The 27,904-nt window shown below is 39.7% G+C and overlaps 1 protein-coding gene across 2 annotated transcripts in view; it reads right to left on the bottom strand.

Annotated features, from left to right (window-relative positions):
- RAB11FIP4 (RAB11 family interacting protein 4) overlaps positions 1–27,904 on the bottom strand; it is a 213,422-nt gene that overhangs the window by 11,105 nt on the left and 174,413 nt on the right. For both annotated transcript variants that reach the window (XM_034412500.3, XM_034412501.3), the window contains 9 exons: positions 16,971–17,191; positions 12,573–12,761; positions 10,572–10,706; positions 7,966–8,001; positions 7,018–7,117; positions 6,487–6,590; positions 4,729–4,869; positions 3,682–3,763; positions 1,218–1,355 (listed from right to left, as the gene is read on the bottom strand). In XM_034412500.3, the coding sequence (XP_034268391.2) occupies positions 1,218–1,355; positions 3,682–3,763; positions 4,729–4,869; positions 6,487–6,590; positions 7,018–7,117; positions 7,966–8,001; positions 10,572–10,706; positions 12,573–12,761; positions 16,971–17,191 (1,146 nt within the window). The remainder of the gene's footprint in view (positions 1–1,217; positions 1,356–3,681; positions 3,764–4,728; positions 4,870–6,486; positions 6,591–7,017; positions 7,118–7,965; positions 8,002–10,571; positions 10,707–12,572; positions 12,762–16,970; positions 17,192–27,904) is intronic.

The raw sequence follows: 27,904 nt of genomic DNA, 5'->3' as shown, positions 1-27,904 counted from the left end.
TTAGTTCAAAACAGGGCACAGCTAGGTTGCTTGCAGAGACTAGTTGAATGAGTACCATGCTGCTGGCTGTCAGTCTACTTCCAGGCTTTGTATAATAATCTATTCCTATTAACCTTTAAACCTCTAACTGACTTATTGAAGTAGATGTCCTGGCTTTAAGTCATTTAAAGGTTTATAGGTTAACATAATCCAGGTTATCTATCTGGAGTCTGGATTTTCTCCTGAGGCCTTTCTTCAGCTTCCTATGTCCAACGAGGCAAGATGAAAGGCAATCGGTGGTGGAGTTGGCATTGTGCAGTTTGCATGGTGGAGTTTCCTTTAAGAATCTTCACTGTAAAGATTTTACACCTTTAGTGTTTTATGACTATTTTGTTGTTATTATATGTTCCATTTATTGCCATTGATTTTGCTGCTTCTGATTTTTATCTTATCTGTTGTGTTGTTCTCTACAAAAGATTCCATATTTTTGTATTGCTTCAGGCAGCTATTACACAGACTTGTTTTGTATTCTTTTTCATCTGCTCTTTTTTAGAGGTTGATTTTGTGTATGCTTTAAACAATAGTACATCATTCAGAGGACATCTGCTATTGGGCAGTATTAGAAATATTAACTATTTCTTTTTCATTACAGGAAAAGACATTACAAGACAAGTAAAATAGTCACAAAAATCAAGGATGGAAAAAACTCAAGGGCAGTATTTTACAGGTCTTTTTTTAAGCCTAAAAGCTGTCTAAAGAAATGTCATAACAGAGTGCATACATGAGAAATTTTATATGTTGTGTTTTACCGCGGCTGTTCACCGCCCTGAGTCCTGTTGGAGAAGGGCGGTGTACAAATTAAATAAATAAATAAATAAACGAGAAGGTTGCCATACAAGGAACAATTTCAATTTCAATCAATTTCAATTTTAGTCAATTCAAGTTTCAACTTTCCAGATTTATCACCATGAAACCGCAATGCCATCCTCTGGGAATAATCACTGTACCATATCTGAAAGGGCTTTGAGATTTTTAGGAATGCTATTTTTGAAAATGGTTGCTAGCCAGCCATCATTCCTAACACCCCTGCTTCAGTGACACAAGGGAAGCCACCATGCAGGTTTTAAAACTACATTTTTTATTTATATTGAAAATATGATATTTTAGTGTAAAACATCAGCATTAAGAGGGGACACAGAAGATGTACTGGTTGTTATGCCACCAAAATTATTACCAACCTCCTGAGTGGCTTCTCTCTCCTTGTTAAATTCCAGCCTGTTCTGCCTCAGTTTATCCATCATCCTTTTATACAAATCCATTTCATCCTTCAGCCTCAGACTGGTATCTTCTAATCTGTCAGACATTCGCTGCCTCTCCTGATGAACGTGAAAAGAAGGTTACAGACTGCCAGCAATTCTAATGGTAGTTTTCAATGTACAGGAAATTATCATTTCAGGGAGTTGATGGAAGAAATTTGCATAGGCATGTAGAAAACCATCATGGTAGGTTTAGAATCTTTCAGGCAAGCAGGTTAATTCTTTTCAACATGGGAAAAATTTCTAAAACGTGAGTCTGTTTAACTTTTCAGAACTTTGAGAAGAGAAACATGTCTAAGCTATGCAATCTGTTGCTCAGCCCTCAGATTCTCACTTCAGTTCATGCAATACGTTCGTTTGGGATCTGCAAAACAAGACAGACAATGGCTGGCTGTTTTCTAAATGTCAACAAGACTGCTGTATTGCCTTTTGTTCTGTAAACTGTATACCTCTTTCTCTTTGAAGATCTTGCCAACTCTGTCCAACCATGACTTTCTTACTGTTCCCCATGGTTTTTTTTTCATGTTTTGCAACTTCATCATTCCCTCAAACCACCTGAACATACTATTTGCTCTTTTCTCTATTCATTCGATGTTCATACAGCACCCCTTCATTCTTGATACTACCTCTTCTAGTTTTACCACACATTCTTAAGTCATTCCCAGTGCAATCAATTCTCAATTCCATACAAGGCGGCGAACAGAAATGTTTTTACACATAACCATTTTGCCTTCCTTTGACTGACCTACATTCATATCCCTTGCAAGAAAGACGATATACTACTTACTCCTTTCCAACAGCATTTACACTAACTCTTAATCCACAAAATGCTATGTTAGCCCGGCAATTTGTTAATTAGAGCACCTATAGCATCAGTTCTAAGAATATCAACAACTATAAAAAGTTATCATGAACCATAGAAATGGAATTTATGTAAATATGAATGTTATGGGTGATATTGATACTGATATGGAAATGCTGTAATGAGTGTAAATTTGTGTTTACTGGGGAATGTCAGATTGTTTGATTCTTTTGTTGTAAGGCCAAAAGTCAAGGCTCTCACTTAAATGTTCTGCCATAAAGAAAACTCTATAGGAAATTACTGACTTTCTTTGAAGAATGGAATATGGCAGCCCATGTGGTGTAGTGGTTAAAACATTGGATTAGGATCGAGGAGACCCAGGCTGTAGTCCATCATCAGCCCTAGAAGCCTTATAGCATGGCTTTGGGCCAATTACCAATACTTTTTTTCAGCCCTATCTACCCTACATTTTATAGCAGTGGGATGGGATAGAAGGAGGGAAACTTGAGCTCCTGAAGGAAAAGTTTTTATATAAATAAAAAAACACACCAAGCAACCAAAGAATCTTCTTTGTCTTTCCTACTCATTGCTATAGAGCTGTAAAGTCATACAGGAAAGGGGATGATTTGATACTGTAAACAAATTCTAGTTACAGAACACACATAACTTTAGACACACTCATTGTATGTATGTTCCCTACTATCAAGTCCCACTTGGCCACTGAGAAATCTAAACCTATGATTTACTGAACAAAGTACACAAAGCTACCAGACCCCAAATAGGGAACCACATAAACATCTGCCCTTCACAACTAGATTTTTCACAAGCACTCAAGTCACATGCCCACATAAAGCAGTGGTGGACGTTACTTTAATCATTTTCTGCAACATAGCTTGGTCTTAGATATCCTATGTATACTACTTGTAAATTAGTTCAGCTGGCTTCACAGAGCACCGTCATACAGCCATTTGTCCTAAGAAGTTGATGCTTCCCAAATTCTGTAAGAAATGCCAAACTGTTCCTAATTAGCTCTGAGTCAGGAATCTGGGATCCGAGTTTCCATACTGCCAATCTATGTGTTAGTTGCAGCCAATTCAAACAACTGACCAGACAAAAGATAACAATAGTATATCTAAGTGCTGCTTCCTCAAGGTATCTCTGATAACCTATTTGTCTCCTATGATTGCTTCTACTCAGAAATCCCTTTCCTGGTCTTCTGGTCAAACATGTTGGCCTCACTGGCAGCAAATCTGCTCAGGTAACAACATTTTTTTAAAAAAATAACATGCAAGATTGAAGCAACGTATATTTTAAAAGCCCTGAACTCTACTAAACAACTCTGCCTCATCTTATTATTCTTAGTTTACCTTATCAATGTACGAGGACTAAAGGCCAAGATTTTATACTGTTTTGTATATATTTTGCTTCCACTGCCTGATCCCAGCAGTACTGCTGCAATGGAATGCTATGTCTTGACCTACAAACCAGTCCACCCAGAGAATTAAAAATTAAGTTGGCTAGGCTGAGACTACAGGCTGGCTTGGAATAGGGGGACATATAGCAAACATTTGCAAACTCTGTTACCTCGTCCAGTTTCTCAGTTTGTGATTTTAGTCGTAGGACAGTGGTTTTGAGCTCACAGTTTTCCTCTTCCAGTTGCTGAACCCTGAAGGCAAGGCAGAAGTTTGGTAATTGAATGTCTAGAAAACAAAAGCTGTTTATCTGCTCTGCTAGGATACAGCTAAATTTGATTCACCAGGGGCAACCTATGAAAAGCCAACGGTAAAAGCATCGCATATCAGTTCTTGAAAGTACCCAAGTTGTTTAATAACTGATGAATTTTTGAAAAAATAATTTTCTCATGTTCTAAGTTGCATCAAATAATTGAAGAAATCACTCTTCTTAATTGAAGAAATCACTCTTCTTAATGAATGGAGTTCATACTCCATTTCCCTTGCTCGGGGATACATTCCCAGCCATCCTCAGAAATAGGAGTACCCAGAGGAAATGAACGTGATGATACACATGTAGCAAACTGAAAAACCCAACGAAAGACTGTATAATTTAGGATTATTCAGATGGATAGCATCGGATATAGTTTAGGATTAATGAAATGGGCAGCATCCAATAGTGAGATGGCTTTTATTTTATTTTTATTTAATAAATAAATAAAAATTAAGCGGGGTGGGGGGGGGAAGTTCTACTCTTCATTCAGCCATAAAGTTTAGTAGGCAAATCTAAAAGCAGTCACTCTTATCTCTGGAATAAAAAAACAACAACATCCAATTGATGTTACCAATAAGGATGGCTGCATTATGTGTAGGATGCTGCCCTAGTTATCATTATATTTATGTTGAACTGTTTTAATAGTTTTAGAGACTTATTTTATTGTGCACTGCAGAGTCACCTTTGTGAAGATGAGTGGCTATGTACATTTGATAAATAAATTATTGCCTTTGAGTATCTGGCTAGAAACAGTGGGCTTTTCAGCCACTGCATGGGAAAAAGAAAAAAGAAGGCAAATGCACATGTAGAACCACTCTTCATCTGAAATGGGGAAAAAAATCAAGAAGCATTCTGACCATTTTGAGACAAAGCCAGTGATAGTTTAAAACAGTACTGGGCTGTTACCGTGTGTTTAACAGCTCAATCTCCGTGCTCTTCTCCTTCTCATATTTGCTGTAGGCTTCTCTGTGCCTCTTGATCTCTTCTTCCAGGGTCTGCTGAGCTGAAGTCTCCTGGTCTTTCAACAGTTCTTCTAACTCATGCACTCTGGTGTAATTAAGCCACACAGATTTCATTCAGTTTGGGAGCAACATATCTGAATTACTTCAGCTATCCACCGGATTTAGCACTTCCTACAAAGGTGGTTTTCTCTTTATATGGCCTTCTGCAATCTGCTGCCACAGATACAGCCCCTTGCTGAGCACATTCACGATACTCCGTTTACTAACATTTCTGCAAATAATGTGTCAGGTCCTCCCATTCCTAAGCCTCTGAAACAACAGTTCAAAAGCACTTAGTTCTATCTCTTCTGATGATATCATTACATCACTTGAAACCTCTAGAAGGCCCCCAACTCTAAATTGCCCCACTTCCCCAGTGTAAAACATTGACCTGATATAATGTTTTGACACATTAAACTACCGACTACATTTAGAAAATATCCTTTTCTTTCTTGGATGGAAAAATAAAAATAAAATATTGCTTCTTTTGTCCACCACAATGCATATTCACTAGCCTTTATCAAGAGCACCTTGCTTTGTTAATCCAGAGGGCCAAAGAAAACATTATTGAAGGAGACTTTCTCACCAGTTTTTAGGTAGTCCTTGATTTATAACAATTTGTTTAGTGACTGTTCAAAGCTGCAACGCAGGGGTGAAATGCTACTGGTTCAGGCCGGTTTGCCCGAACCGGTAGTAATAATTGCTACCGTTCACCCAAACTGGTAGTAAAAAAATGCTTTTAAAAGTACGACAATCAGCTATGCTGCGCGATCGTTGGAACTTTTAAAAAACTTTTTAAAAGCATTTTTTTACTAGCTATTTGCCCAAACCGGTAGTTAAAAAATGCTTTAAAAAGTAAAAAAAAAAAAAAAAAAAAAAAAAAAAAAAGTTCCGAAGATCAGCTATGCGACAATCAGCTGTGCTGGTCAATGTCTGAACTTTTTTTTTATTTTAGAATTTTTTTACTACCAATCAGCTGTGAGACAATCAGTTGTGCCTGATTTTCTGTGAGGTTCCTGCTTGTTGCAGGGGCCATTTTGTGTGAAGTCCAGCTGCTTTTACAATGTGTGTGAGTCAGTTGAGCAGCCACACCCACCCAGGCACATGGCCACCAAGCCACGCCCACAGAACCGGTAGGGAAAATTTTTGAATTTCACCACTGTTGCAATGGCATTGAAAAAGTGACTTATGGCTGTTTTTCATAGTTACGTCTATTGCAGCATCTCTGTGGTCACATGATCAAAATTCAGGCACTTGGCAACTGATCCATATTTATCACAGTTGCAGGGTCCCAGGGTCATGTGATCACCTTTTGCAACCTTCTGCAAGCAAAGTCAATGGGGAAGCCAGATTCACTTAATAACCACGTTACTAACTTCACTGCAGTGATTCACTTAACAACTGTGGCAAATAAGGTCTTAAAATAGGGCAAAATTCGCTTAGCTGTCTTGCTTAACAACAGAAATGTTGGGCTCAACTGTAGTTGTAAGTCGAGGATTACCTGTATAATGTTACCCCGTTTTCAAGCAATTCCCATTCAAGTAAGAAACTTTTTCATTTTCAAAAGCAGATGGGAAATAAGTTAAAACTGAAGAATTCTAATGAGAGCTCCCAGTTTCTGCAAACTTGCAAAAAGGACAGAGTAGGTAGCAGATTAAATTACCTGTGAACTAGTTGTGTATTCTCCTGCTTCAATTTGCTCTTCAGGTCCCCATTTGTTACGGTATCATTTTCCAGCTCTGTCACTTTTTTTTCTAAGTAAGTCACCTGCAAAGGAAAATAGGATGTGAGCTGGCTAAGCCACTAGGAAACTGAGTAGAGGAGAATGAAGTCAGAATGGATCTCATCCATTCCTTTAGTATCAAACTATCTTTCTAGACAAGCTTTGCATAATTCTTCCAGTCTTCTGTCTTTGATCTAATTAAATCACTTATCGGGTTTCATATAAATAAAGCCTAGATTGTACAAGTACAGACTTCCTTACCAGATAATTCAATAATTCCTCACCAGATAAATCAACGATTCAAATATATGCTGCAACTGCAAATCTCAGAGTTTTTTTATTGATCTAGCTCAGTGAGAGCAAACCGTTTTGGGCTCAAAAATCTGGAAAATGCCTTCATTCTTTCTCTTTTGTACATCAACCAATTCCTCAGTGTTTTTTTTTCTTCGGAGGGATGCAGAAACAGCTTACCTTTTCGGTGATATCATTGTCACACGAATCTATGCTGTCTCTGAATAAGTCCTCTGTGCTGCCATTACTACTGCTGAAGTTGCTGTTGTGGAAAAGCTGCCTGTAAAGACAAGAAAAGATTAAAAACTCTTTGGAAAACACCTGTTGGAAAAGGGATTTCAGAATATGATTTCATTGGGATTTCTGCATTTGGTGGGATGGGTTGGCCTGAATGGCCATTTCAACTCTGTAATTCAGTGTGTGTGTGTGTGGGATAATATTAATTCTAAAATGACTTTTTAAAATAAGGGCAGGGACGTGAACTTGCAGAGAGTGACTGGCCCAAGGTGTCCCAGCTGGCTTTCATGCATAAGGCGAGACTTGAACTCAGAGTCTCCCACTTTCTAGTCTGGTGCTTTAAACACTGTTCTGAGAGTAGGACAATCCTGGTGCAGCCCCCCACACCAGTGGTGGGTTGCTACCGGTTCGCACCGGATCGGGCAAACCGGTAGCAGAGGTGGCAGCTGGAGCCTCCACCCACCCGCCCAGAAGCTACTGCACATGCGTAGAAGCGCTGTGCGTGTGAGCGAGCAAGCGAACTGGTAGCGACAGGATTTTGAACCTGCCCCTGCCCCTCACTGCATTCTGCCCACTTTTTACTCACTGAGGAATTATTTTGTCCTCAAGGAGAGGATTCCGCCCCCTCCCCGCCCTGCCTTCCCAGGCAACATCTCAAAGAACACAAAAAACTGAATTTGCTTAGCTTCTACCATTTTAGTTCTGATACTGACTGACGAAGTACTTTGAGACAGAAAAAGGTTGCCTTTACCACAGATCAAAAAGTGTCCTGATACAATTGAATTTAGACATTATTCAAACCATGTGGCTCTTCCTTCCCCATGCAATTATCTAAATGTGCTTGCAGCTGTAAATGATTTAGATTTGATAATAATCTACCATGCCTCTTACCTGCCAAAAGCTGTACTAGAGATCTTTCTGTTTGGGCTGGAATTAAAAAAAAAAAAAATAGATGCAAGAGATTTTAATTGCAATAAATGTTCCCATTCCAATAATTCTGGAATATAGTTGAGTCATTAAAACATAATAAAACTACAACCTCAAACCTTCATATTAGACAGCAAGCCCACAGAATTTGGTGGATAGGCTCCTGAATCAAGTATGGAGGCCTGTGCCACAGTTATCTGCTCACAATTAGACCCTTTTTACAGCAGACTGAGGTAAGCAGCATTTAAAGGATTGAGAGTTATCACTCGGCTTCCAGACCTTCCAGATGAAGAAGGCCACCTAGTGATGCCTTGATAACATATCAGAAGTGATGTGACCAACCCCTTCAGGGGTTTTTGATTTTGGAGGAATTAAAAATAGGGTGGCACCCTTGAAATCATTTAAAACCCTTTAAAATGCCCCCAAAATGCAACACAATCTTGGGAGTAGGTCCCAATTGGCATGTTGTGTGGAGCTGCACCCTGTTCAGTTTCCCTCATTGTCCATTTCGAGAACAGGTAGCTACTGGGTAAGTTCAACATGTAGAATAGATTGATTGTGCTGTAAGAAGGGCCTTGCCTGATCAGACCAAATGTCTATCTAATCCAGCATCCTGTGCCCTTCCAGGTTTTTATGGAAGCTGACAAACATTACTTCACTAGTTTCCTGCCACTCTTGCTTCCCAGTTTTTGGCACTCAAGAGTCATTATATTTTTGCTTCTGAAGAAAACATGTTGCCCTCATAACTGATTGACATGGATGATTTTATCCTCCATGAATTTTATTCTCTTTTAAAGCTATTCTCATTAACACCATCATAACATATACTAATGACTTCGATAATTAATGTGCAAAGCACTTTTTTTTTTAACGATCAAAGGAATAAATAAATTCATCATTGAAAGGCACTGAACAATATGAAAGCAACTTTTTATATTTTAAATCTGTTACACATATCTCCATGGCGATTAAAAAAAAATTGGATTACTGATTTCTGAAATGGAAAGTTAAAACTGCCAAAAGAGATCTGGAATTTTTCTTTAATTCAGGGATTTTTTTTTGTAATATTGAGGCGTGCATTTTATCATTGTATTCTTCTTTTATTCTCATTTTTGTTATTGTTAGCTACCAAGTTTGCTGTCCTTTTGGATTGAAAGATGGGTGCAAGATAAATACTGAGGAAGAAGGGTGGTTAAGAAATATGAAATATAAATACACATATACATTAAAACCAACATTTGGAAGGGTATTACGTGATGGAATTGAGAATAATGGTGGGAATGGTGTCATTCATAGGTCGGTGGCACAGTAACGGAACAATTATTAAAATAAACCTCAGTATAAAATGGAAGAAAAAGAGCCAACAACGTAGACTCTGTTCCACTGTGGAAAAAAAAAGTAATGTTCTTTCTGTCAATAAATGATCAGAGTTAATACATAAATGGGAATCTCAAATAATCAGAATCTTCCAGTCTCAGACTGAATTCACTATGGTAGTACTTGAAATTCAGGGGAGCAGAAAAACTCAGTGGTTGCTGTCCAATGGCTGTATCTTGGGACTGAGAGTAAGATAGGTGTAAAAAAAAAAGGTAAATGGTGAAGTCATATCAATGATAACAGTCTCATCCCAAGGCACAAAATCTTACATATTTTTCCTTAAACTTGGTCACCGACCGAACCTGGAATTTCCATGCACAAGAGAAAAAAAAAAGCATGAATTCTATCACTGTCATGTCCCGTCCTATTAACTATTTAAAAGGCTGTTACAATTACATGGATGATAGGAAAAAGACCAATCACTCACTATATATTCACATAAAGTATGGGGGGAAATACTGTCCTTAGACAGATATAGCAAAGAGTGACTCATTTTTCAGTTCCGCAGTACACACCAGCTTTTTTAGTGTTGTTCCAGCATTAAGACAGTACCGTATAAACTGAGCTTCAGCTAAAGTCTTTGGCAGCATTCAGTGTGGGGATAAGAAGCTGACACCTTACACAAACACAGCAGCTGAGCAGTGTAGCCACTGACACACATGTGTAGACTACAGGTATTCAGGAACCCCAAAGCTTGAATCAAACCAACAAAGGCAATTTTTGATTGGCTAGATATGCTGGCTTATTTCTCAAAACTGTTGAGGCACTAGCGCTTTACTCAATGATTAAAAAATGTATCCTTTCAAGAGAGCCGATCCTTTTAACAGCAAGAAATGGATTTTGCTTACTAAATTATAAATTGAACAACCAACTTCTACTGACTGTCTCTCAAAGGGGCCTTAAAACTGAGATCTCACCGCTGCGCAAACCATTCAGTTAAAAGGCTTAATTGACTCTACAAGTCTACTTAGAAGCAAGGACAACTAGATTTAATGGGACTAACTATCATGAAAGCGCATGTAGTCCTGTAACAAAAAAAATAATAGGTTAACTACCACCATTATAAAAGGGTATCTTACCCTGGCAAAGCTTATTTTATTAAAAAAAATTATAAAAACCAGATAGCTGAATATACTCATTCCCAACATCCTTTTCACCAAGATTCTCAGTGAAGCTACTTTGGGCTTACTCACCTGTTGGCTTTTAGGTTTTTCAGTCTGGCTTCCAGATCATTAAGGAGGTTGATTTTCTTGCAGCACTGGGTGCAATAGACATCTAAGAGCTCACTGTTATAGATATGCCTCATTTTCCGTGGGGTCTGACCAGCACTGTTGGTGGAAAGACAGCGAGTTACTAAATTAGATCCTACAGGCATTATGAGGTCAAGCTAGATTCTGGTTGTTTTTGCTTTATTTTATTTTGTTTTATTTACTGCTCCTTAGGGCCAGTGGTGAAATCCACTTACCTTTGCTACTGGTTCAGGAACGGGAGCACACAGAAGCACATGCGTGCTATGTGCGCGCGTGCCTCTTCTGCGCATGCACAGATGGTAAAAAAACTGGGACGTAATGACATCCCGGCGGGTGGGCGGAGCCTCCCGCCACCGGCACTACCAGTTTGGTGAGCCGGATAGAACCAGGGGGATTTCACCGCTGCTTATGGCCATAAATACAGTTTCTTTTAAAAATCCCATTATTCAAAGATTTATAGGCATTTCCTTATGCTCAGAATGCTCCTGATATGTCTATTCTAACTATTCTATATACATTCCTCTTTTTACTTGCAACCAAAACGTCTCTCTTCAAGCAGTTAGTGACTATCAATTAAACACTTATTATTTATATCAGTTTTTTTTTTAAAATGTGGACTTCAGAATTAATAGTGGTGATATTCTCAGCCATGTTCCCTTAAGGAAGATTTATCAAGGTAGCCAGCCTCTGGGAACAACCCACTTCCTTCACTACACCAATTCTCTCTCAGGAGGAAAACTGTGAAGAAAAAACTTGTGAAAACTAAATTGTCCTCCAGATAGGAGGAGGAAGAATGGATTTGACTTTCCACTATTTTTCCTCAATGTCAGTTCTACTCACAGGCATAGGTAGAGCTTTCTAGATCAGTCTTTCTCAACCTTAGCAACTTCAAGACATGTGGACTTTAATTTCTAAAATTCTGGGAGTTGAAGTCCACATATCTTAAAGTTGTCATGGTTGAAAAAAACTCTTCGAGATCCTCAGACAAACCCCTCAGATGCCACCCCCAGCCCCCAATAATGAGAGATCTGATGTTGAGCACTTTCCTCACCCAGCACCAATTGAGGGCAGCTGGAGTAAAGTGGGGGAGGGGAGTTATAATTGCATCTTTTCTCTCTGGGAAGCCTAGGAGTCTCATGTCCTTGCAGGATCTGAGTTGGATAACTCCTGCTTTGATTACCCATAAATTGTTAGTCCAATTTATCTGATGAACCTGGGGGGAAAATACTGTACAAATTTCCAGGCCACATAAGCAATAGCAATTTCCAATACTTTAACAAGACTAAAGATTCCATACTGAATTATCTTGTTATTCAGACTTTCCATTAGTGTCTTTCAATTCTGGCATTAAAAATCACACATATGAAAGTATTTTCCATGCCAACCTGCCTTATTGTCTCTTTTATTCATTAAACATGAAACTCAGTCAACTGGACATTTAAAATGTATCACAAATACCATTGACTGGTGCCAATGGTTGAAATGGGTTGCTGCCAGCATCCTAGGTATTAACCAAGTGTCTTCTTAAAATATACAATGTTCCAAGTAGCATTTTTTGCCGTTCCACTGGTGTTATTTGCAGGAAGCTACAATTTCTTGATGTATTTTATAAAATTCTTGGGCATGGTACCAAGTGCCCCGATGACAATGGGTATATTACTACTACTACTACTACTACTACTACTACTACTACTACTATTATTATTATTATTATTATTATTATTATTATTATTATAATATAAGAGGATATGCTGCATTTCCAATTCACTGTCTTGGGATTTGAGCAAGATAATTGCAAGGTTTCTTCCAAAAGAAGGCAGGGGCAAAATGTGGAGTTAAGTATTCATGAACAGCAAAGCAACTGACTAAGTCATAGTTATCGTCCTAAGTCCTTTCTCCACCTCCAACTTAAAATGAGGCATAGCATGTATTAAAGTAGCCAACCTGGAAGAAACAGATGAGCCAAGGTCAGAATATGCATGTGTCCTGCTTTCATCATCAAGACAAGGACTGCTGGGGGTGAAGTCTACATCATCTCCTTCTCCATAGTCTTCAAACTGTTCTTCATTACTGATCAGAGAGGCAGTGGAATAGGTGGAAAGATCAGAAGATGCAGGGTTCAGCAGATTTGATCTTGGAGAAAAAGAAAGGAAACATCACAACACAATCCTAACCATAAGCTTTCTACCTTCAAAACACTAAATGCTTCCAAAAGTCGGAGGATACCACTTTGAGAGGATGGGCTCAAGCTGGCCGAGAAATGTTAAAACAGCAAGCTAAAAACACAAGACAATTCAGTTCTTGAATTCAGAAAGAAGGAGACACACATTTTTCCTCCCTATTTGTCTAATGCAGAGTGACACTGCTATAAACAATTTTTATACCATAAATATATAGTCTCCTCTCGGTGTCTTTATAGACACATCCATGTAATTTTCTTGGCAATAATACAGAAGTAGTTTGCCATTGACTGAATGTTTAAACTCCTCTAAGAACTCTGTATAATTACAAATACTGTACACATTCCTAATATATACCACATTGTGATTCATAACAACATAATTATGAGTTCCTGGAACTTGCTGAAATTTATTCTTCCCTGTCAATCTCACCTCCTTCTTCCCACAAGTGCTTCACATTTTCCTTATTGTCTCCATTTTCATGGGGAAGCTCACATCATTCTCATAGAATGAGTTTGAGACTGGGGTAGGCAGCCCTTTGGGGTGTGTGGGATTCACTGGCCCACAATGAACAGTTCAGCAAATGCACAAATGTCAGGATACAAATATATTTGCTAGATATACACAACATCTCATGCACACAAAGTTGCCCCAGCAATTTTTCCTGTTAGAAGGAGGAGAAGATAAGACTCTTAATATGTAATCCCCTTTCAGTTTTTGACCCTAACATACCTAAGTGCATCCAGCTATCAAATACTACTTGGTTCTTTTAAATCAGGGGTCTCCAAACTTGGCGACTTTAAGACTGGTGGACTTCAACTCCCAGAATTCCCCAGCCAGCCATGCTAGCTGGGGAATTCTGGGAGTTGAAGTCCACCAGTCTTAAAGTCGCCAAGTTTGGGGACCCCTGATTTAAATGATAGAGAAACGCATGGAAAGATTTATACAACACATATTTACGTAAGATAGAAGACTCCATAGTTTGCACGTTAAGCTGGGTCTTGAAAGAGCTAGATTCATATATTTATTTAGATGTGACACTTATGGAGTGACTAATTAGCTGAGTTCAGGAATGTTGTGAAGCTGGAAGAAAAGTACCTATGATGCCCTGACAAACTTGATGGAAGGGCGACTTAGAAATATAGCAAACCCCTCAACCGATGGTCTGAGGTGCCTATGCTATTTCTTTGGAGTAGCACTGCTCCCACTGCCACGTCACTGGCGTCTGCTTGGATGACGAAGGGTTGTTCGGGGTCGGCGTGCTTCAGTACCAGTTCCTTTGCAAAAAGTTATTTTAGTGTTTCGAATGCCTTTTGGCAGGTTAGATCCCACTGTAGAGGTTGTCCCAGGCGGGAGTTGTCCCACTGTAGGGGTTGTTCCGCACGCAGCCCTTCCAAGCTCTGTTTTCACTGGCAGAGCTCTTGAGCCACCATAGGTGCCCCCGACAGGAGTGCCTTCGGGCTGGCCACACCCACCCTGGCCCCCTGAGGTCAAACACAACCCTGATGCAGCCCTCAATGAAATGGAGTTTGACACCTCTGCTTTAGACATAAATCATTTCCAAACCGGAAGAGAGGTTTAGCGATGGCAGCAGAGCAAAAACAAACAGTACCTATAACAAGGAAGGTGTACAACAGAATCTGTCTAGCTTGGACAACCAGGAGTAGCCTGCTAGAAGCATTTTAACCAGTGATGGGATAGAAGCATTTTAACCAGTGATGGGAAATAAAGAGTGATGGGAAACTGTCTCCTTCAGCTTTGATCTGATGCAGTTCAAAGCTTTCCAAATTGCTTCAACAAGATGAACTGGGTGGCCTTTCTGATTCAGTGAACCAAATCAGGTCACTTCCACAGCTCTGTCAAAGCAGATTCCAGTTGCTTTGTATTGGCTTATGGTGCATATCAATACAGCTCGTGGATACTCACACAAAGGGTCTTTTGCTATCATGCCAACCCAACCAGGAGTGTTAGGCAGCTACTGTGATTCCCCTAAAACAAGACCCACCCTGAAAAGAAGCCCTATCATGCTTTTGAATGCATGCGCTCAAATTAAGCCCTACCCCCAAAATTAGCCCTAATTAAGACCCCATTCACCCCGGGGTGCAGAGGGTGGGGTGAGGTAAAAATCTAGGGTGGGGATGGGGTGGGTGGAGCTGCCCTACTTACCAGGCCTCGCACACCCTGACACCTTCCTCACCTTCTTCTGCAGCCCACTTCTTCTGCGGCCGCTTGCCACTGCTCGCACGCGTCGCCCCTGGCCTCTATTTTGCTGTCAGAGCCTTCCGGAAAGCCCTCTGCAGCTGAGAAACAGGCTCCGGATTGACACACATATCACTCCCGCCTTCCATTTTGTCATCAGAGCCTTCCGGAAAGTCCTTTGCAGTCGTAACAGAGCTCTGGAAGGCCGAGGGTGACGCACTGTCAATCCGGACCTCGTTTCTTGGTTGCAGAGGGCTTTCCGGAAGGCCACTGATGATGAAGCAGACGCCGGGGGGGGTGGGGGGGGCACCATGCGCATCTATCCGGAGCCCGTTTGTCAGCTGCAGAGGGCTTTCCGGAAGGCTCTGATGGTGAAATGGAGGTTGGGTGTGAGCAGCAGCAAGCGGCCACAGAAGTGGGCGAGCAGCAGGCTCCTGCTAGTCATTTTTTTCATGGGTCAAAAGAAAATAAGACCAGGTCTTCTTTTCGGGAAAACATGGTAGGACCAATATTAGTAAAATTATTTTGTACATACTGGTGTACAAGTACCAGTGCAATAACGTATGTTATACACATGTGTATTTGTACAAGAACTATTGGTCATCTCAATTCCTGGACCTATTATTTTGTTGTCATTGAACCAGTTTGGTCTAGTAGTTAAGAGTGGTATAGAGAAGAAAGAATTCCTAGAATATTTAATGTGCCAGGCTAGAAACCAGGAGTTCTAATTCCGCATTAGGTATGAAAGCCACATGAATGAACTTTGGGTCAGTCACTCAATAATCTCGCATTAAGAATAAGTCACAGATCATACGCTTTCACTTTTGTTCTGTGAGGCCTCTATGAACATTAGGCCTCACAACAGCTGAAAAATTCCCAAAACCATAGAGCTCACTGTATAACATCCAGTATGTGATTCTTCCTTGCATTTGATTTCAACTGAGAAGACTCTAGTAGAGCATGGGTGTCAAATTCGCCATGTCACTTTGCCGACCTGTGACATATGACAACATTTTTTTCGTGGAGCTGGGATGAGTGTGGCCTGCACGTGACGCATCTGGCCACAGACCGTCAATTTGACACCCTTGCTCTAGAGCAATGTTTCTCAACTTTGGCAAATTTAAGATGGATGGACTTCAACTCCTGGATTCTGAAGCCGGCAATGGGGAAATCACCAAGTTGGAATATTGTGAGATTTAAATTAGAATGAAGTGGGTGAGGGAAAGGTTGTTGAAGATTCCCATGTAAGCTGCCTTAAGATTGAAAGTAGGCACGGTTCAGAAACACTGCTCCAGAGGGATAGATTTTTCAAGAAATCAGTAGAAGCAGCAACCGTCATCATGTTTGCCAGGGGCACTGGGTCAGGAAGACACAAGCAGGGGAGTTGTGGGTAGCTGAAGGACTGCAGGCATCTGAAAAGCAGGAAGTTATCCAATTATATTGCAGTGCTTCTGCCAATCTGCAGCCTCTATCTGTACAACTATGTTGTGCTTCCAATTACCTAGCCACTATTGGTTTTGTCCTCCATGTTAGTCTAGCAGAGCTTCTTCTATATTTATCTCAGTTTCTCTGTTAAATCACAGGAACACTAACCACAAATTATTTGGACTAGTCCTTTGACAACTCCTACAAAGACTTTGATTCCTTATTTAAGAACCTGAGAATGAAGGCCAAGAACAATCCTCTCAAGAGTAATGCAAAAAGTTAGTAAAAATCCAAGACTGGAAATTAGCAGATTGATGGGTCTCAGCTGTCTCTCTCTCTCTCCTGCTCCCTTTATATATGCCGTAACTGAGAGACATTTTCATCAGCTGTGCTGCCATTGGTAGTCAACGATGTGGAAGCGATGCATCCATCAATATCTATTATGAGGAAGGACCCGGCCTACAGCTGAAGGCTTTTTAAAAGGATAAAAATAATAATTAAAAAAAAAAAAAGCTTTTCCAACGGTATTTGTACTCACTTATCTCCAGGCAGGAAGAGGCCATTCAACACAGCATCCTTCTCAACCTTGCATACAACTGGTGCTTCTGAACTGTGGTTACTTTCAATGGCACTGTCCATATCAGACTCATGGTGGACTTCCTGCTGGGCCAGGGTCATGGTGTCTTCATCTGGAAAGAGATCTGATTCACTGAAGGCACTTTCACGGTCCCCGTAGCTACTCTCTGGGGTTTCAGTGCCCTAGTAAAAGAAGAAAAATAAATGAGAAGAAAGAGTCAGCAAGCATGTGGGATTGCTCAAGGACTGAGCACTTAGTAATCATGACAGGGATAGAAGTTACTTTTTGCAACCCTCTGGTTTTTTACACCTTGTAAATCCAGGATTACACAAGAAGGGTCAATTCCCAAGTTCTTCACAAAGGCAAGATTACTGTACAAACCTCCCAGGTCACTTGAAGTCACATGTCAAAGAAAGAGCCTAGAGGCCTAATTTTAAATCTGTTACTTGTAAAACCTGCCAAGCAGAACTGCCAACTCTCCAGTTTGCTGATCTTCATCTTTTAAAAGCTTTACAGAGCTATATATCAGGATGAAAAGTATGGTCCCCCCCACCTCATTCCAACCCCATGTAGGTTTAGCACTCTTTTCTCTTGTATTTTTTTTTAATGCAAGTGTGTTTGAGCAGCAAGATGGGTACACTGAGCCTTGCATGGACTTACGAAAACACTCATGTTTCAAAACTGAGGTTGATGTTTCCGTTTTTTAGACAGCAAGATATTTTAAGCGTTTCAATAGGTACTTCTGCCTCTCAAAACCCAATAAATCTTCCCAAAATGGATCTATGGGAGACTTCCCTTTTTTATTTACTTTTCTATTCAGAAAGGGAGTGAAGAAAAGATATGCAGTGACAGCATTTCCCTCTTCTTTATTAGTCAATTAGGTGTCATCAAGTCAGGTTCTGCTTTGGGTAGAAGGCTGCAAGCCTTTAAATCTTCTTAAGGCAAAATCCCCCTGGAGTTTATCAGGCTTATTTCTGTGTAAACTATATAGGATTGTACTGCTCAGTTCTTTTTCTCTCACTTCTGATGTTGGAAGTATGCACTAGGAAAGGATTCTGCCAGCCTGACATCCTCAGATATTAGGCTACGTTATTTCCACAGTACGCCAAATCTGTTCTCAGATAATTAATGAAGTTGTAAGTATACAGTAGTGGCCAAAATTGTGGAAACCTTTTGGGAAAAGTGTGCTTTTGAGGTTTGATGGCTAATAATACCACTTTTTTGGGGGGAGTTTCAATATAATCATATTCCACTGCTGGAATGGCCTGGGAATAGTCGAGACCTTAACCCAATTGAAAATCTATGGAGCCGACTAAAGAAACTTGTTAGTCAGGAGCGACCCAGCAATAAAACCCAGTTGATAGAAGCAATCGTTCAATCTTGATTTCACATTATAACAGCTGCAGAACTAAAAGACTTGGTTCACTCCATGGGAAGACGTTGTAAGGCCGTAATTCATGCTAAAGGTTACCCAACAAACTATTAACTGACGAGATAATTTTTGTATATCTCATTTTTTCTTTTTTAAAAAAAGTTTTTTATTTTGAAAATATTAAAAACAAGACACAAACACACATTTATATACATATCACTTTTCCTTACAGCTACTTCGAAGTGATCCTTTCTTACTATTTACATCTATTCACACATAATTTAACTTTATCTTATTCAACAATTTATTTTCCATCATTCTTTCTTTCGTCTAAATTGTACTTTGATCTTCAGCATTTTTTCTCCCCTCTCTCCTTTATTCTTCTTTCTCATTTTTCCTATTCTCCAACCATTCAAATCACCTACATCACACTTTGTAATATTCTGTATCCTCTTTCTCCTTGATTTCTTTTGTTAATTTGTCCATCTCTGCGCACTCTAAGATTCCTAATTAAATCTTCTTCTGATGGTAAGTTTCTACTAGGGATTTCCATAGAAAACTATACTAAGGAAATATATTATTTAATATTACATATACTGACAGCAGCCCGCATAGTCTATGCGCAAAATTGGAAGAAGGAAAACTTACCTCATTTTTTCTATGGTGATAATTTTTGTATATCTCAGGATTTTTTTACATGTTTCACTTTTCTTCTTTATACGGTAACTGCTATTCTAATAGCAAATTCTTCATAAAAGTTATTGCATTACATTCTTGATTAAATTATCTTTCCATTGATATATAATTTTATGGTACTACTAAAAAAAAAGTAGTGTTATTAGCTAGTTTTAGAAAATACACTTTTCCCAAAATGTTTCCACAATTTTGGCCACTACTGTAGGCAGTCCTTGTTTAGTGAACACATTTGGGGCCAACAACTCAGTTGTTAAGCAAAGCAGCCACTAAATGAAATCTTGGCTGTCCTTACAATCTTACTTCAGCTTTGCTTTGCATGTCTGCAAAAGTCGTAAATGTGGGGATTGATTGCAAAGTTACTTTTCATCACTATCATAAATGCAAATAATCGCTATCCAAGGCAGTCACTAAACAAGGACTATCTGTAAGTACATTGTGTGTATTTGTGTATGTGTGTCTATATAAATCTAAAAGTTTTTCATTTCAGATTTCACATGCTTCAGAATGCACTTAAGTCCTAGTGGATTTCCCACACAAGTTAAACATGATAAAATGAGCATTGCTTGTATTTAAGTTTCAAAACATACTGTAACAAATTGCTTGACAGCAAGTTCTTATCTGCCCATTTCCCGGGCAGACTATCAACAAAACCATTAATGTGAGGTCACATCTAAAACATTAAAATAAGCAAAATTGGTTGAAGGAATAAACACATTTTTATTCAGGTTCAAATGTATGCCAAAGATTAGAAAAAATACTGCCAATCCTAGAAGTTGCTAGAATTGTAAGAAAGCTCGGGGGGGGGGGGGGGGATTATGTGAGCAAGGCAATAAAAAAAGAAACACACAAAAATGTAGGAACAGCCTTGCTGGTTCATACCAAAGGCCATCTTAGTTTTTCACAGTGGCCAACCAGATGTTATCTATCTATCTATCTATCTATCTATCTATCTATCTATCTATCTATCTATCTATCTACCTACCTACCTACCTACCTACCTACCTACCTATCTATCTATTATATTTATACACCGCCCTTCTCCTGAAGGACTCAGGGCAGTGAACAGCCAAGATCAAATACATAAATATAAAAGTTAAAACAATTTAAAACCAGATTAAATACTTCGGCCCACAATTAAAAACATCCCATTAAAATCCAATTTAAAATTTAAAACCGTTAAAATTAGGCTAGCCCGGCTTGCTGGAATAACAAAGTCTTCAGGGCACGGCGGAAAGTGCGCAAGTCCAGGATCCTCCGTATCTCTGGGGGCAGCTTGTTCCAGAGGGCAGGAGCCCCCACTGAGAAGGCTCTCCCCCGGGGGGTCGCCAGTCGACATTGTCTGACTGACGGCACCCCGAGAAGCCCCACCCTGTGGGAGCATACTGGCCGGTGTGAGGCTGTCGGTAGCAGAAGGCGGTCCCGTAGGTACCCAGGTCCTAAGGCATGGAGTGCTTTAAAGATGTTAATCAACACCTTGAATCGCACATGGAAGACCACTGGGAGCCAATGCAGCTCATGCAGGAGAGGTGTTACATGGGAGCGCCCCGCCACTCCCATAATCACCCGCACGGCCGCATTTTGGACCAGCTGGAGCCTCCGATGCTCTTCAAGGGGAGCCCCATGTAGAGAGCATTGCAGTAGTCCAGTCAGGAAGTGACGGGGGCATGAGTGACCTTGCGCAGGGAGTCCTGATCCAGAAAGGGATGCAACTGGCGGATCAGGCGAACCTGATAAAAAGCCCCCCTGGCCACGGCCGTCATATGCTCTTCTAAAGATAGCCGCACATCCAGGAGGACACCCAAGTTGCGAACCCTCTCCGTGGGGGCCAATGACTCGCCCCCAATAGCCAGCGATGGCACCAGCTGGCTATATTGGGACGCCGGGAGCCACAGCCACTCAGTCTTGGAGGGGTTAAGTCGGAGTCTGTTTCTCCCCATCCAGACCCGCACGGCCTCCAGGCACTGGGACATCACTTCAAGGGCATCACTGGGGTGGTCTGGGGTGGAGATGTACAGCTGAGTGTCATCAGCGTACTGATGGAACTGCATCCCAAAACCACGGATGATCTCACCCAGCGGCTTCACATAAATGTTGAACAGAAGGGGCGAGAGGACCGACCCCTGCGGCACCCCACACATAAGGCACCTCGAGGACAACCTCTGCCCCCCTGCCAACACAAACTGCGACCGGTCAGAGAGGAAGGAGAACCACCATAATACGGTGCCCCCAACCCCCAGCTGGCACAGCATGATACCATGGTCGATGGTATCAAAAGCCGCTGAGAGATCTAATAGGACCAGGACAGAGGAACAACCCCTGTCCCGAGCCCTCCAGAGATCATTAACAATGCGACCAATGCCGTTTCCGTGCTGTACCCAGGCCTGAAACCAGACTGGAACGAGTCTAGATAGACAGCGTCATCCAGGTGCTGGGAAAGCTGTCGCACAACCACACTCTCAACAACCTTCAACACAAAGCGAAGGTTGGAGACTGGACGGTAATTCGCCAAAACAGCCAGATCCAGAGACGGCTTCTTGAGGAGGGGCCTCACCACCGCCTCTTTCAAGGCGGAAGGCAAGAAACCCTCACTCAACGAAGCATTTCATTTTGAGGCGCTTTCCCCCAAAAAGACATATCATGTGCAGTACAGTTTTTAAACGGGAAATGTTTGATGTAAAATAGTAATCGGAAGCGATTTTAATGTTTATAAATATGGGTAATCTCCAGTTGGGTACAATGGGAGGGAATCTGGAAGTTTATACTGTTTTTACCTATTGTTTTTCCTGTTTATTTTTCATTGTTCTTTTTATAAGAAACACATTTGTTTGTTTATTCGCTTTATTATATTTTAAGAACTGCCCATCTCCTTCACAGAGGAACTCTGGGTGGTATAGCTTTTATTTTAGGTAATTTAATATTTAATTTAATTTAATATTTAAATTTATATACCGCCCTTCTCCCGAAGGACTCAGGGCGGTGAACAGCCAGAAGTAAAAAACATCAAATACAAAATTTAAAAATGATAAATAGTGGTGACATCCATACAAATATTAATGTTCAGAGTTTCATAGTGTTTTTCAATGTGTAAAGATGAGGAGTCTAGTCTTATATATTCAGTTTAAGGCAGGGTGGATAAAAATCAATGATTTTTTTAAAAAAATCAAAAAATCGGATTTTTTTTTATTTAAATTGGATTTTTTTGATTTAAATTGGATTTTTTTGATTTAAATTGGATTTTTTTTTATTTTTATTGAATTTATTTTAATAAAAAACTTTTGGGGTAAAAATCTATCGTAAGATAGTTTTCTATTTAAGATACATAAATAATTTAGTTTATTCAGCATGAAATGGAGTTTAGTTATGTAGCACAAGGCTGTATATTCTGCAACACTGGGACTATCGGTGAGTCAACAGCGGGTCAAAGGAGTAGCAGAGATGACAGTTGCTCTTTAAAAGTTATGATTTAAATCGAGTTGAGTTAAATCAAGTCTTTTTACTAGTGATTTAAATCATGATTTAAATCGACTCGATTTAAATTAAATCCACCCTGGTTTAAGGGAATAATGATTTTTTAAATTTATGACAATTGTATATTCTATACTTATTTATGATAAGTATAGTATTTGTTTTCCTTCCATTATGCCCTTACTCGTTTTCTTTTTTCTTATATGCAGTTACTTTATTCCTTAAATGTTAAAAAAATTAAAATCTTCATTTTAAAAAAAGGAGTTGCAGACATACTTATCTTCTCTAATTTCCCCTCTGTAACTTGTATCTGGAGGCACACTTTCTCCAACCTAATGATAATATAGAATTTTCAAGACTAACAGCCCTTGATAGAATTGGCCTCCATAAATTTCTCCAATCCTGGGTTAAATCATCCAAGTAAGTAACTAGGAGCAATGAATCCCACATGTTAATCATATGCTCTGAGAAGGATTATGGGGGAGGGTTTTTTTGGTCAAATCAACATTGAATTATTCCCCTCCTAGTAATCAAGGAAGAAGAAGATCCTTAACATAATTTACTCAAGAACCTTTTGTGAGAAATTTTGATGAAGAGCCCTAACTTGCTTAGAAGAAACGGAAGACAACAAAATAAATTTTAACAAAGATTGGTAGATGCATATCATGAATCAGGCTAAGACCCAAGAGAAAAAAGGGTAATTATGATTGAACCACTAGAAATGGAAGTGTCATAAAAGAGGATAAGTAAATGGACTTTACTTATAAGTGGATAAGTCAAGATAAGTCAAGATAAGTGAACTTCAGTTCTCAGAATTCCCCAGCCAGTATGCTAGCTAGAATTCGGGAAATTGAAGTTCACATCTCTTCAAGTTGTCACAGTTGAGAAACACAGAACTAGAATTAATAATGAAATGGCCTGATTGTTCTAAAACAGCAAATTTTTAGGGTTATTAAAGAAGATAGAAGAACTCCAAAATGTGCTATCCAAGAGAACGGATATTAAATCGGCAATTGCATTTAGTATCCAATAACATAAAATGATAACAATACACATCTGGGCATGTAAAATTCCAGTTTAATACTAATGGTTCTTATCTGTAGTGATGATCAAGTCACATTGTTGGAGGTACTGGAAATTCAATAAAAAAATTCTGATCAAGTGTGGGATGCTGTAAAGGTAAGAATTCTACTGTGGGAATTAATGGAAAGGAATTGCAAATAAAATTACTAATACTGAAACATTTTGTGTAAATCAATTTATTATTACGTAAACATCCAAAGTTAAAGATCCAGTTTTAACACACACCCCAACAAACTCCCCCATTCTGCAGCAATGGCAACACAATCAGATAAGCCACTTGATCAGCTCCGGATGGTGTCCCCAAGTTTGCTGACAAAATCAGGTCTGCCTTTTCTGCAAAAATGCAAAAAACTGGGGGCCAATCTTATCTCTGGGGGAATGATGCTTCGAAGGGAGGAGTCACCACACCGGAGACCTTTTTATAGGTCGCACCAAATGTACCTACTTCCTTGATAGTTGGATAGTTACTTCTTTGTAATGTACTCATCATATGCTAAATAAACAATAAACAATAGATTGCCCCGCAACATGCCCTGCCTTCTTGCTCTGATGGGCTGGAGATAGATGCAATAGAATCATTAGGAAACTGATATGTATCGAATATACTGTTCCAAATATCACACCTTAAAATAATGTAGCACTGGAAAAGTACAGAAAATAATAATTTAAAAAAACCGGCATTAGTGCTTGCTTAGAGAACCATGATTAATCCCAACTAAGCATGATATGTGACCTCAGCCAGATACTTGGGAGTGAGAGCTGTTGCAACTACTTATTATGTCGATTGCATTCTTCCTCAGGGTGTGCAAACAGTGGGGGCTCTCCTCATCTTATCATTCTCACAAAAATCCCGTGAGACAGTTTGAACTACCCAGTGGATTCTATAGCTAGGGTCCTGGACTCAACTCTTGGCTTCCTCAAACTAAGTGTAATACTTAAGCCCTTGTTAGAATGAAGTATTGCAGGCTAACTCACTGCTCACTCCAGGAGTTTGATTCTGAGAGGCTTGAAGTTGACTAAAAATTCCATCCTTCCGAAATTGGTAAAATGAGAACCCAGATTGTTGGGGGCAATGTGCTGACTCTGTAAAACTGCTTTGAGAGGGCTGTAAAGCACTATGAAGCAATATATAAGTTTAAGTGCTGGTGTTAGTGCTACACTTCAGGTGTAACCCAGGGCATCTAACCCTATTTTAAAAGGCTCTGGATATACACTAATTACATTGGGAAAGGCATAAAACTGTGTGCCTTCAAGTCCATGTTGACTCCTGGCAACTGCCTGGGCTAGCAAGTATTTTTGAAAGCAATTTGCCCTTGTCTCCTTCCTAAGGCCGGGGGGGGGGGGGGAGAGAAAAAGAGAGAGAGAGAGCGGCCCAAGATCACCCAGCTGATTTTGTCCCTAAGGTGGACCTAGAACTCCCAATATCCCAGTTTCCAGCCTGGTGCCTTAAATATTCTAGCAATTCTCTGCACCATTGTGTTCAGTTCACAGATGAAGGAGCACTTGATGTGTGTTTGCTACACTTGAGTACTCCATTTGCGAAAGGTCAGGAGAGGAACTTGCAAGTACCAGATATGCTAAGACTATTCATGCTTTTGAACTTTGGTATTGGAGACACCTGAGAATAGTGCATATAACCAAGGAAACAGAGAAATGTATCCTCACACAAATAAACACTGAGTGTTTACTTGAAGCAAAAAAATGGCCAGGCTCAAATTATCCTATTCTGGATATACGTGAAGACCTAACACTTTGAAGAAAACTGTAATAATCAGAATTGCGAAACAAAGAGAAGAGGAAGATGACAAGCAACAAGATGGATAGATAGAGTTACTGTGGTGATGAACGCACCATTGAAAGACCTGAAAAACCAGGTTAGTGACAGATTGATTTGGAAAAAAAATCTATGTAATTGTTACAAGCCAACACCAACTTGATCATACATAATCAGTCAAGCGATTAGAGAGAGAGAGAGAGAGAGTTTGTATGCATATAGAAAAAGATAACACAAATGTTCTGATTCTTGGCAGCCTCCTGTTTGTTGTCGAGAGGAAGAATAAAGTCAAAGGATCCTAGCCCTGGGCCCATATTGGAAAAGAAGAAGATTTCCCTTCTTCTTAAGATGAGACTGTTATCTAGAGCAGGGGTCTCCAACCTTGGCAATTTTAAGATTTGTGGATTTCAACTCCCAGAATTCTGGCTGAGGAATTCTGGGAGCTGAAGTCCACAAGTCGTAAAGTTGCCAAGGTTGGAAACCCCTGATCTAGAGAGGCCCTCCTGTACTGAGTCACCAAGCTTTCTGCTCCATATTACAATTTCCTACAATATTCCAGCTGTTCAGCACACCGCAGGACATTTCAAATGGTAGCTCATAACTAAGCCAGCCGGCACAGAATTTTAGAACAGGAAACCCCCACAGAATTCTTTTGCATTTCTAATAGATTAGAAATTGGAAGACATCTTATGCTGCCACAAGCCCTGATAAAAATTTGTCACTTTCTAAAATAACATTTGTTATTGCTAAGATCACAGCCGTTTTCTTTTTTTGATAAATGCTGCCTAAAGCTCTAAGAAATAAAAACAAAAAACAAAATAGACTAAACTTTAAAAAATGTAGGATGAAGTTACACACACATACCTCCATATTCTCCTGGTAGATTTTTCAAACTTGGCAATATTAAGATGGGTGGACTTCAACTCCAAGAATCCCCCAGTCAGCAATTAGGGAGTTCAGGGAATTATGGGAAATTGGGGGATTCTGGGAGCTGAAGTCTGCAGATTTTGATATTGCCATGTTTGAAAAATATTGTAGATTATACATTGATCTTTTATAATAAATAATACCTTGCCCATTATTCACTTCAAGATGAAAAAATAATGCAAAATTTTGCAAATCTCCACTAAGGACATATTAATATTCAGGTAGTTCTCAAGTTATGACTGTAATGGAGCCTGCCATCATGGTCATAACTTGGGATGGTCATACAATGTCATGGGACTAACCTGCTTTTACAATCTTCATTGCAGTGGTCGTTACATGAATGCAACAATTGTAAAGCTGCTGCTGTGGTCGTTAAACAAATGCTGTGGTCATTAAGCAAACCAATGGCTTCTAGTTTAACTGAAAACAGAAAGTAAATGCCAGTTTTTGACAAAACCATCGTAAAACTCAGTCATGTGACTGCAGGATGTTGCAAATGGCTGCAAATGCAGCCCAGCTGCCAAGCATCAAAAGCTAGTGACCAAAGTACAGTTACACAACTATACACCGTACAGTTACACAACCCCCAACTGCTGTAATTTCAAATCCAGATCACAAGTACCCTCCTCAGGTAGGTCTGTCAGAACTTTGGATGGATCGTAAATCCAGGATTACCTACTTTCAACTCCAGATACTAGAATAGACAGAAGACAAACAAATCCACTGTAATACTGTACTCTTTTCAGCGGTATCCTGAAATCTCTTTGCTTTCATAGAGGAAATATGCAGGGCAGAGGGCAAAAAATGAAAAGTGGCTTTGTGTTCCTCTTAGCAGTTTTAAACTGAGATACACTATGAGTTTCTGGTGCCGGAGAGAGAAAAGCCAAAACAGAAGTGATCTGGAATCCGGAAATAGGTCAGGAACCAAGGGAATGTTTGCATTTGCCCTACCTGTTGTTTTGATGGGGGAGGGGAGGAGGAGACTGTTTAACATGCAGGTTGCCATTCAAAGCAGTTATTGGAGCAAGTTTCTTTGAATAAACTAACGGAATCTCAAATCAGGGGAAAAAAATCCTTACATGGCATTGAAAAAGAAAAAAAAAAAAAGACCGGGCAGCTTATATTCAGGTTAAATGGGTCATTTAGTATTTATAGGGTGCAGTAGCAGTACTACAATATTGTTCTTAACAAGAGAATGGAAAATATACCTATCCAAATATGTGTGTGTGTGTGTTTTACATTTCTTTTACAAGGGTCATGCAGGATCCTCAGTTCAACACACAATTATCCCGAGCTTTGACAAATGTACAGCAATGTGTTCATTATTAAATTCTGCATGGATCTCAGAGCCTTCTGATATTTTCTAAGAACAATTCCACACTTCAATAACATATTAACATTGTGTGACATGCAACTGCAACTTACCATTCCAAAATTCTCATCCCCTCCCCCCATTTTTGTGTGTTTCCAGTTCTGGTAGAGACTGTTCTGTAAAACCAAATTAATAGACGTCATTGTTGGATCAAGTCATCCTCATAAACTAATAAAGAACTTTGGTGGGTGAAGGTTTAGATAGAT

Source organism: Pantherophis guttatus, chromosome 2 (genome assembly GCF_059756535.1).
Source record: "Pantherophis guttatus breed Tessera chromosome 2, ASM5975653v1, whole genome shotgun sequence".
Classification (NCBI taxonomy): Eukaryota; Metazoa; Chordata; class Lepidosauria; order Squamata; family Colubridae; genus Pantherophis; species Pantherophis guttatus.
Note: the sequence above shows the minus strand (reverse complement) of the source record. Positions and strands in the feature narration are given on the sequence as shown.